Source organism: Octopus sinensis, linkage group LG28 (genome assembly GCF_006345805.1).
Source record: "Octopus sinensis linkage group LG28, ASM634580v1, whole genome shotgun sequence".
Lineage (NCBI taxonomy): Eukaryota > Metazoa > Mollusca > Cephalopoda > Octopoda > Octopodidae > Octopus > Octopus sinensis.
The window spans coordinates 4,355,470-4,367,493 of record NC_043024.1 but is presented as its reverse complement, the minus strand read 5'-3'; the positions used below and the strand labels follow the sequence as shown (position 1 = coordinate 4,367,493).

Below are 12,024 nucleotides of genomic sequence, written 5' to 3'. Positions count from 1 at the left end.
CAACGATGAAAATATGAGAATATGTTGAATGAGTGAAAAGTTAGAGTGGACAGTGACAGCTTCAAGAGAATTTTTACGACGAATATTAATATTTAACAGGTCAACATAATAAAAAAAATGCTGCATCTATTTCTTTAGACACTTAATTACCAATCATGTGTCTATTTAATTAGATTTTCTCTTAAATATCAGTTGTAAAGTGGAACTGAGCAAGAAATACACATGCATACGGAGCAACAAAATTAGGAAGAATTAACTCTTAATTTCTTTATTACGATTATACAATCATTACATAGAAGGACAAATACAGGACATACATGCAAAAAACAGTTAAGTGGTTCGATTAAAAATTTTCCATAACATTTGGATTATTCATTATAAAAATTCGTCTGTAAATTGTCCTTTACATGACCAATAGAATATTATAACATTACTTAAACTTGCGATCTTACCGATGTTTTAAACCCCGGCAATTTATAAGGCCCCGCAGCTTTTGTTTCCTCTCCTCCCTCCATAGTTAAGCTGGGTTTCTGACACCCACCTTTTTTTCCACTTCCTTCCATCTTTTCTCATACACACCCCGTGGTAAGATCCTCTTTTCCAGCCCCATTTTGCTCTTCAGATGATATCTGAAGTAAGTGAGCAAGCCGGGGCCCGAGACAAAGGATCCTATCGCGACTCCTTCCATTCTTGTTCGCCACATGCATTCTTTTACTACTGCAACCGTGCAGTGAAAACATGCCTCACCTTCCTTCGAGAGTCCAGTTGGCGGTATCATCTTAATCATAGACTCAGCCAACAGCTGTACTCGTCCCAGATGCGATAACACGTGTTCTGCGTAACTTATCAAGTCGGACAACTTCCGACAGTGTACAAAAGCGTGCTGGACGGTTTCATCGTCCAACTCGCACCTTGGACACGTCGGTGGCACTGAAATTCCGTGCCGCGATAACTTCTCGCGAACAGGTAAAGCATTCCTATAACACTGCCAGGCCAGGGATCTTTGGAAATTATCCAAATACCCCGTCCTGAAAGTCTTTTTAAACAGGTTGGTAAGCTGGTCTTCGTCAAACCCCAGAGCCCCTCCTAGGACGTCGTCGTTCTTTGCCTCTACCAGCCTGCTATAAAATACCGAGGTGGTATTTCCGCAGCCGGCCTTGCCCGCCTTGTAGATCAGCGTGAGTGCCTGTCGGCACTCCTTTTGCCATAAAAGCAGATTCCGTCTTTTGATGCGACCGGGTTTAAAATTCACTAAGGAGGCCGGTCTCGGGAAAAATTCCCCTGCCAGCGGACTCCACACCTTATCACCCTCCAGGTGGTGCCAGAGATGCTTCAGCCTAATCGCATGTCTGCGCATCATCAACCAAGGCATTCCTAACCCACCCTTTAACGGTTCCTGGCAGCAAACGGAGCGCTTCACAAGTGGCTTTCCTCCCTTCCACAAAAAGCGGAAAAGGATTCGTTCCAACTTGCTAAGCCATGAATCGGGGCAAGGGACAACGGTCAGGCGGTAAGTGATTACAGATGCAATGAACATCTGTACCACCCCCGCCCTTCCTTTCAAGGACAGAAGCCTTCCGGACCAGGTCCGTACTATGGCCTCCACCTTGCCCGGCACCTCACTCCAATTCCTCTCCGTTTGGGAGTCTGGCCCAAACCAAACTCCTAGCAACTTAACAGGGCCATCCGTCCAGTGTCCCACGACACTGGACGTTATCGACTTGCTCCTCCAGGTGCCGAGGCGCAAGACAACCGACTTGTCCTTGTTAACCCTTGTTCCTGCCACCACCTTGTATCCTCTGATAGCCTCTTCTACACAAGGTAGCTGGGCCTCATTGGACACGATGAGGGTGACGTCATCCGCATAAGCAGTAACCGTTCTCCCACCTCCGATCTCATCCGGGTTACTTCCCAGCCTCTCCAACTTTCGCAGCAATGGCTCGAGAGCCAACACGTACAAAAGTGGTGACAAGGGGCACCCTTGACGAACTGAACATTTGATCGAAAACTGTTCCGTTAGGTAACCGTTTATCTGGACGGTGGACTTGATGCCGCTATACATAGCGGAGATCTACCCGTGAAATTCAGGGCCCAGTCCAGCCAGTTCGAGTACCATCGCCAGGTACTTATGGTCTACCCTATCGAACGCTTTACTTTGGTCTAAATGTACCATTACCCCGCCCTTGCCGGTTAATTTACCCACCCTATCTAAGGTGTAGCGTATAAGGTGAAGATTGTCCTGGATCGACCTGCCTGGAATTGCACATGTCTGCTTTCCCTACAAGTTTCTCCACGACAACCGTCAACCTTTTTGCCAACACCTTGGCCAAAATCTTTAACTCTACATTAAGTAGAGTTATGGGCCTGTAATTACTAATGTTATCCCCCTTGCTCGGGTCTTTCTGGATTAGCGTCACCACTCCCCGGCTTACAGAACTGGGAATTCTCCCATTCTGCTGCCAGTTCGTGTAGACGCCTTCCAATATTCCCCCGAACAAGTCCGGCATACTTTGGTAAAACTCGTAGGGCAGACCATCCAACCCCGGCGACTTCTCCCCGGCGCATCTGGCCAGTATCCCCTCTATCTCCGCGGGAGTGATCGCTTCTTCACAGCACTCCACCTCACGCCCCGAGAGCCGCGGTCCGCCGGCCAGGAAGTCCTTTAAGGCCCTCCCCCACTCCGGCGCCACACCACCCCCGAACACACGGGCGAAATGCTGGTGAAGAAACTTTTGCATCTCCTCCTGTCCATAGATCTTTTGTCCCTGTTCGTCAGTTAAAGACTTGATTGAGGCTTTGTTACCTCTCTGACTCTCCACTCGACGGGCCCATCCGGCAACGTTAATACCTTCTCGTTTCCCAGCGCGTAGCTTAGCTCTGACTCTGCAACCTTCGTGTTTGGAGTTAAGGTGACGGTACAATACCGTCCTTGCCGCCATCACTCCGGATGCAGAGCCAGCTTCCATTGCCTCGTTTAGATTCTTAACTAAATCGTCCTCTATCCTAGACCTATCTAACCTTAGCTGATTGCTAAATCTAATGGACTCTGAACGAATGGCTCTTTTGAGGGAGTGCCACCATCTATTGTTAATGATGGTGCCACACAATGCCCTCTGTACTAACACCTTAATCCGGGTACGGAAGTCTTCACAATTCAAAATAGCCTTCTTCAGCTTCCAGTACCCGGGTCCCTGTCTATGACACTTATCTAATTGCATCCTACACGTCACAAATTTGTGATCCGTGTAAGGCACAATGTGAAACTGTGGACAACTAAACGTATCCTTATCTCTTTTTTTAACGAATATCCTATCTATATACGATCTGTGTGAGCCGTCGTTGTTACTCCACGTCCACTGTGGAACGCTCGGCTCATCCAGTCGGTAACGGTCCACTAGATCAAAGCTCTCTAGTAGACCCTTGAGGCTAGGGTTCCCTTCCTATTGGTTGAGCCAACACTGTCGACCCGCGCTTCAAGGACAGTGTTAAAGTCCCCTACTAAGACTACCGTTTTCGACGTCGCTAAAAAGGGCTCCAGATTCCGAAAAAATCCCGCCTGCCTACACTCATTCGGAGCGTAGACAGCTACCAACCTGAAAGACTGTTTACTTACGTGGGTCACATCCAGAACAACCAGCCTGCCTTCTGGGTCCAGAAAGACAGTACTTACCTGCAAGTCCAAGCTCTTCCTGATAAGGACTGCCACGCCTCTTCCTCTTCCTCGGCTAGGAGAAATAAATTTCTCGAAACCATTTAGAAGAGGCGAGAACGCTTGGGCCCTGTTCATCTTGGACTCGGTTGCAATAGCTATGTCCACTCCATGTGTCGTGAGGTCGTTCAGGAAACAAATTTGTTTCCATTTCGACCCCATTCCACGTACATTCACACAACCCAGCTTAGCCATTGTCGGTGAGAGAAAAAATAAATGAACTTACGGTTGAGAAAGGGAGCATGACAGTTTAAATCTGCCCGCTTCCTCTTCTTCCTCTCTTGTGGTCGTAGCTGCAGGGCTCTTAACCGGCGTTGCCACCGGGCTCTGGGTAGGTGTGGTTGCCGGGGTTATAATAAGTTTACCCTCCAGTACTTCCTTCGTTACATCTCTTATAAGTCTATTCTTCAAATGTTCTTGCAGTGTTTCTTCCTTCCACTCGTCTTCCTTTATTTTTGCGAAGCGAGTGGTTGCTTTTGTGTCTGTAGCCTTGCTGAATAGTTTAAATTTGGAAAATTTAAAATATTTGTACACCCTATCGTTCTTCTCTTCAAATGCTATAATTTTATCAATTTAAAAAAAAAATTTTTTCAAATCTTGTTTTATGGGGAGGGGCTTGGCAAACTGTGTTCCAATGAATACAGTGCCGTGGGGATAGGGCTGGGGAATTTGCTTTATATGTGTGTCTGCGGTGTTTGCTGATTTTTTCCTTGTTTGGGGAGGGTAGTCCAGGGTGTTATCTTTTTTTCTTTTGTGTGTCACTTGTGTATATTCCATTTGTTCATTAAAATCCTCCGTTTCGGTTTCTTTCCTTATCGCTGTCTTGGGTTCTTTCTCCGCCTTCTCCCTTTCAGTGTTTGAAACACTTTGAGGAGGGGCTTCGTTGATTTTCTTTTTTTTTAAACAGTTTGAGCGAACGTGACCCTTTTCGCCACATTTAAAGCACCTAGGTCTGCGCCCCTCCACTGACACTCTCATTGAAGTTCCATCCTCATTAAATACCCTATCGGGTAAGTTTTCCAGTATCTTATTTTCTGCTTGAACGAGGAGTTCTAGCGTCTGTCCCTTCCAGCGTACCTCCTCTTTCCTTCTCATCTGTAGAATCGAAATTTCCCGCTCTACATTGTGCAGGACCGCCGCTGCTACCCACATTATGTCATACCCTCTCGGTATATCCTCTACCAGCAGTTTAGCTGTTCTTTTCCCCATATTCTTTGTAGCTATAAACTTTGTATATAACTGTCTTTGCCTTTATTTCCTGTACCTTCGCTTGCGGTGGTACCAGTTTAATTTCATTGCCTTCCATTTTTACTAAGTTCCGAAATTCGAATAACTGTTCAATCTTAAATTCTACATCCATTATGGTTCCGCCCACTGCGGCCGAAAAAGACTGTTTTTTGACTTCGGTATCCTTTGGTTCACCTTTTCCCATCACGGGAAAGTCACTCTTCGACGCCAAGTCGAAATCCATTTCTCAAAAAATGTTTCAAAAATATTACCTCGAAGGTAATGGCAATGTTTAAACACAGAATTTTCTGTCCCGTAGGGCGAAAATTACTGTTACACAACGGACAACAGTTCAATTCACGAGTAACAATTCACAAACAACGATGAACAAAAATCGAACTCTCTCAACAAAAGGCAGCAAAATTCTCAAAACGCAGATGAAAGAGGTGTACCGAGACAATGAGGAAGAATTAACTCTGAACAAGGGGAACTAAGTCTTGTCTTTATACTCTAGCGGTGTCATATGAAATTGTCACCCATAATTATGACCCTAGTATCGATCTATTGCATTTCAATCTGTTTTAGGGCGACGGTTGGGAGGAAGGGTATCTTTTTTTCTTCACAAATGTAAACAAACACAATCTGTTTCTTAAACGAGGGACATATTCATACAGCACAGAATGTTTTTTTTTTTACCTCAATGGACGTCATTGATTGGTTAAAATTGCAGAAATTGAAGAAAAAACAACAGATATCTTACAAAGTATAGAATTTTCTCAATAAAGCCAAGAGAAAAAGATGTTTTATAAACACATTCTACCAGTATACGAAGTTTAAAATTTTTTAGTTACCTAGAAATTATGTTAAAAACTGCCGTTCAAACCGAATAGATCCTACATGTGTTAAAAAATCTCATCACACAATCGAACCAATGAGAGAGCCCCTGCCTGTGTCATTGACATGTATATTGGTGTGTGTCTAGGACAGACGCAATGTCCAGGAGGTGTTATTTTCGTTTCAGTATTTCGAGTGCACAATCTAATTAATAGGATACGTTATTACTGGAAAAAATAGGACACATGACTCCCCATCAAAGCTTTCAGTCATGACATCCCCGGGTGTTCACAATAAAATTCATGTAATGTCCTTTTCTGTACTGCAGTTGGTCCTACCACTCTTTGTGTTTACATTAATACATTGTCACAGATTTTTCTGCTTCATTGGTGTGTCTAGGAGTTGTTATTATAATACATGTGTCCACTCTATGATAGAAACTTCTTAAAAATGATGAGATTGGATAAGTTTAATACTTCTACAATTTAGCAAAATAGAAATGTTATAAATTTGCACTTTTGAATATCTACCTTTTAAACATATTCTATATCTTATATTATTTTTTCTTTTCTTTCAGAAAATCACATGAAATTGGCTAAAAAGTATTTTTTACTTTTAAAGAATCATCAATATGTATCATGTTTGAAAGACTCTGCAAAGATATTCTACAAACATATAATCCTGCTTCTATAAAACATTGCTGAATTACAGTAAAATATTTCCTCCGAGATAGAAAGCATTTCTTTACTTCTGTGTCTGAAATGTGCAAGAGATAATTTTCTCTTTTAAATATACTTTGATGGATTTACAAAGAGTATTTGCGACATTTTTAAATATTGGCATTGATCACATTTAGAAGAAATGTAAGAGAAGTGAAATTTGTTTGGAATAAACTATAAAAGCAAAAAGAAGAAAAATATCCATAAATTTTGGTGAGAGGAGAAATATTTTTGAAAAGTTGTTGATCTGTACAACTTGAAGGATTGATTATATTTTCCTTGAAGAAATGTCGGAAGAATTAAGAAAATCATCATATGACTGTGACATCTGCAAAGAGTCATTCTTAGAAGAAGGTAAATTCAATCAACACAAACAAATTCATACAGGGGAGAAACCATATCACTGTGATATCTGTGGTCAATCATTTTCTTTTGGCAGTAACTTAACTAGACACAAACGTATTCACACTGGGGAGAAACCATATCACTGATATTTGTGGTGAATTTTTATCTGGTGGCAGTAGCTTTCCGAAACACAAACGTATTCATACAGGAGAGAAACCATATACCTGTGATATCTGTGGTAAATCATTCTCTCAAAGCGATAGCGTAACTCAACACACACGTATCCATACAGGAGAGAAACCATATACCTGTGATATCTGTGGAAGATCATTCTCTCATAGCGGTAGCTTAACTAAGCACAAACGTATTCATACAGGTGAGAAGCCATTCCACTGTGATATCTGTGATAAATCATTCTCTGAAAGTAGTAACTTAACAGACCACAAACATATTCATACAATGGAGAAACCATATTACTGTAGTATCTGTGGTAAATCATTCTCTGTTGGCAGTAACTTGACTGCACACAAACTATTTCATACAGGGGAGAAACCATATTCCTGTAATATCTGTGATAAATCATTCTCTCATAGCAGTTACTTAACTCAGCACAATTGTACACATACGGGAGAGAAGCCATACCAATGTGATAGCTGTGGTAAATCATTCTCTGATGGCAGTTACTTAAATCGACACAAACGGGTTCATTCAGGAGAGAAACCATAGCACTGCGATATGCGTGGTAAATCATTCCCTCGTGCTCATAGCTTAGCTATTCACAAACGTATTCATACAGGGGACAAACCATATCACTGTGATATCTGTGGTAAATCATTTTCTGAAAGTTGGCATTTAACTAGACACAAGTTTATTCGTTCTGTAAAAAAATCCTAATCACTGTGATATGTGTGGTAAATAATTCTCACAAAATCCTTGCTTAGTTAAACACAAGTGCATTCCTTATGAAGTGGATCCGTAACACTGATATTTGTTTATAACATCTCAAAAGGACAAGCTCGTATCTCATAAAATCAAATTGAAATCGATCAACATCAATGGACTTTGTAGTTGTGGTACCAGTGCCGGTGGCACATAAGAGAACCATCTGAACGTGGCCGTAGCCAGCACCGCATCAGCTGGCCTCCGTCCTGGTAGCACGTAGCAAACACCATCCGATCGTGGCTGTTGCCAGACGTTCCCAGCCTCACCTGGCACCTGTGTTAGTGGCACGTAAAAAGCACCAGTACACTCACGGAGTGGTTGGCGTTAGGAAGGGCATCCAGCTGTAGAAACGCTGCCAGATCAGACTGGCCTTGTGCAGCCTTCAGGCTTCCCAGACCCTACTTGAACTGTCCAACCCATGCTAGCATGGAAAGCGGACGTTAAACGATGATGATGACATCCACAGAAAATAGAAACTATATTACTGGGATATCTATAGAAAATCTTTCACTTGAAACGATCCATTAAGGAATCAGAAGAACATTGACAGACAAGGGAAATCGTATCACTGTGATATCAGTGCTTAATCATTCTTTGAAAATGGTGAATTAATTATGCAGTCATATTAATATGAAAGATGTAATATTTTTCATATTACTATGACTGTATAATTAATTCACCCTCCTCTCTCAATGCTCTTGATATTTGTGTTGAATCAATCTATGAAAATGATCAATTATGAAATCATAAATGCATTCATACGGAATGAGGAACTATATCACTACAATGCTGATAATCATCATCATTTAACATTCACTTTTCCATGCTTCTGTCCATCAGTGCTGGTGGGTGCGTAGGGCAAAGTAATTATTTTAATTAAACAAGATTTTTATATTTCCTACAAATTAAAATGTGACACATTGCCTTGGCTTATAAGTTACCACTGATGTGGTTTTCAGTGTATGCCATGTTGCGTTAAACTTTTACCCACATGAAATTGTGACCCCTATATTTTACATAGAGAATAATGTATTTACTATACAATTTTCGGTTTTTAGATAAAAAAATTGTGACCATGCAAAGTTTTTTCTGTTTATAGGAGAAGTGAAAAATAAGAGTGAATATTTTATGATTGCTGTGTATTAAGTCTATAAAAGTGTGTATAAAGTATATAAATTTATATATAAAATGCATTAAGTGATCATCGTTTCCCAAATTCTTTCACTTTTCAATGGATAACTTTTCATCTCCAGTCACAAGTCGTTTAAAAAAAGGCAGGCTTTCATTCCATTTCAAAAACATATCACAAACAGAATACTGCTCCAAGCAATCCTTTTCTGAGAGTTTGTGAGGGACCCATTACATTATAGCAAGAAATGTATCCTAGCTTCACAAGGTGTTCATCAGCCATACTTTGAAGAACTTTCAACTCCTCTGCAAGATCTTTAGTCTTGATATTAGATTTTCTTCGATTTTTGCCTTCAAAACATCCACATCCAATTTTGAAGATCTTCCACTGCGACTGTCGTCTTCCAAGCTAAACTCTCCAGTTTTAAATTTCGCAAACCAGCTTCGAACAGTTGATTCACCTGCAGCATCATCACAAACTTTACAAATGTTTTTGAAAGTGTTTGCAGCATTTTCACATTTTTTCTTTAAGAAAAGCATTATAACGTGAATATAAAATTTTTGGTTATCCATTTCAAATATCATTAAAGGGTAACCAGAACGAAAGATAAACGGAATTTTGGTGAGGAACAAAGACAAGATACATTACCACTTCGAGCAACGCCATAGTTTTAACTGTTACGTTTCTGGTGTATTCAATGAAGCATTGAAAAATTTAGCTTCAAAAAAACACTCAGACCTTTCTGGACAACTTAATACGAGTGTTCATATGGCGTACGTAAAGAAGAATCCCGTAAATATTTCGTTTGTTTTCAGTTCACTTCATGTGGTGTCACGCACAAAATCCCGTTTTCTGAATGGGTAAAACTGATCACCCTATACTGACGCTGCTTTGGAAGCGAAGTTTACCCTTACTAAATCCAAGTTTCTATCAGCCTTCTCTAATTACACCCAAAGGCATATACAAGAACGATCAGTAAATAAGACCCACGATCTTAACACCAGAGTTAAGAAAGACCTTAAATTAAAAAATCGCATCAAAAACAGAGAGATTGTATGTTTCCCAACTGACAAATCAGGTAGGATGTCTGTTGACAATATATCTAATTACATTTCGAACATGCAACCACACATCAGAGACATGACAGAAACTACAACACTCGAATATATCGAGAACGAAAAAATCATTAATGCTCACATGGGGATGTGGAGTATAATTCTCCAGTCGGAGAAGCGCACAGCTAACAACTTCTTAACCACCAACAACGAAATCCCACCCCTATATGGCCTTCGCAAAGATCATAAGAGCCATATGGATCATATACTTGGGCCACCCACCCGACCCGTTTGTGGTGCCAACAATGCAAACAACCACAAAATATCATATTTTCTCTCACAATTCCTACGACCATTAATAAAGCTATCTGCGGATGTATGTGACATTACTGAGGACCTCCTTAGCAGGATCCGCGAATGCAACAACACGTGTGACCTTAGGAACCACATCGTAGGTAGCATGGATGTGGTATCACTATATCCCTCCATCGATGTAGACTTTGCTGTCGATAAATGTATAGAAATGGTTAGTGAGAGTGGTATGATATTTAAGAATGTGGATGTATATGAACTAGGGCTCTTCCTGGCCCTGACGTGTACCAATGAATACCTGTCGCGCAATAACCTTCTATATGCTTGTCCCACCCGTAACAAACGAGGTAGACCACCTACCATTACCTCAGCATACAGGAAGACTCACTGTGAGCGCTGGCAGGGATGGACGAAACCGGACTACCCACCTTCAAGTGCACACGACATTAGAACCACCATCGCACATGCTATCGGTGTCAGCCTGAGAATTACGCTAAAACACATATTTTTAAGTTTGACAACAAACTATATAAGCAGACGAAAGGCGGTGCTATTGGAGTGGGGATTGCCGGTGACGTTGCAAACCTCTTCATGGTATGGTGGGACAAACATTTTAAACAGTGCCTAGCAAACCGTAACATCCACTTGGCTATGTACTCGTTACGTCGACGACATTAACCTTGTTGTGAAATATAATACAGACACAGTTATGGGCCCTCTACCAAGTGAAGAACAGGTGATGACATCTATACAACACATAGCTTACTCTATCCACAGTAGTATAAAAGTTACCATAGACTAACCCTCTAAACACCCCAGTAAACGATTACCTGTCCTAGATACTGAGCTATGGATAGAAGATGCTATGGTTAATGGAACCATAAAACCCTGTATACTCCACTCACACTATCATAAACCGATGGCTAATCCACTAGTAATCCGTAGTGACTCAGCTATGTCGAAAACTGCCAAACTCAACATCCTAGTGGCAGACTTAATTAGAGCAATGAGGAATGTATCACCACTATGCCAACCACAAGAACGACAACAACACATCCAGCACTACATATTCTGAATGCAACGCTCCGGATATACACAAGACGATAGAGTCGGAGTGTACAAGAGAGCGAAAGCTAGATTCGGACGCATTCTAAGGGACGACGAAAACGGTATATGCCCCCTGTACCGCAACAAGTTCTGGAACAGGTTAGAGAGGGACACCAACAAAATGATGAGAAACGTTACTTGGTATGATAACAGGAAATTTCACGGAGTAATGTTCGTTTACGCCACACCTAAGGACGAGCTAAGTAAGGCATTCAAGAAAATCCTGCGCACTACTGGCCTAAAAGTTAAAGTTGTAGAAAAGACGGGTAGGACTATCAAATCGGCATTATGCAGATCATATCCATTTGATAGAATCACCTGTCAAAGTAATTGTGCAGTATGTTCGACAAATCCTCATGTAAACTGCAAAACTAAGGGCACTGTATACCAAATTGAGTGCCAAGAAGGAGCTTGCGCGACTAATCCAGAGTCATACATAGGTGAGACTTCTAGAAGTATCAATGATAGGTTCAAAGAACACCTGGTCAACTACATTGAAAGGAAGCCAAACTCCATCTTCTACCAACATGCTGTAGACTGCCACAAGGGATCCTTAGGGAAACTTAAGCTGAACATCCTATCAACACATCCCACCGATGCAATGTTGAGACAGGTCACAGAAGCTGTTTGTATACAAGAATACAA

At 41.4% G+C, this 12,024-nt stretch overlaps 2 protein-coding genes across 2 annotated transcripts in view; one reads left to right on the top strand and one right to left on the bottom strand.

Annotated features, from left to right (window-relative positions):
• LOC118768372 (zinc finger protein 431-like) overlaps positions 1–12,024 on the bottom strand; it is a 139,436-nt gene that overhangs the window by 68,604 nt on the left and 58,808 nt on the right. The gene's annotated exons all lie outside the window — the stretch shown is intronic.
• The window catches only part of LOC115225604 (zinc finger protein 345-like), a 20,924-nt gene continuing 15,875 nt past the window's right edge, over positions 6,976–12,024 (top strand). Inside the window, exon 1 of the mRNA XM_029796528.2 lies at positions 6,976–7,338. Coding sequence (XP_029652388.2) covers positions 7,294–7,338 — 45 coding nt within the window. The 5' untranslated portion in view covers positions 6,976–7,293. The remainder of the gene's footprint in view (positions 7,339–12,024) is intronic.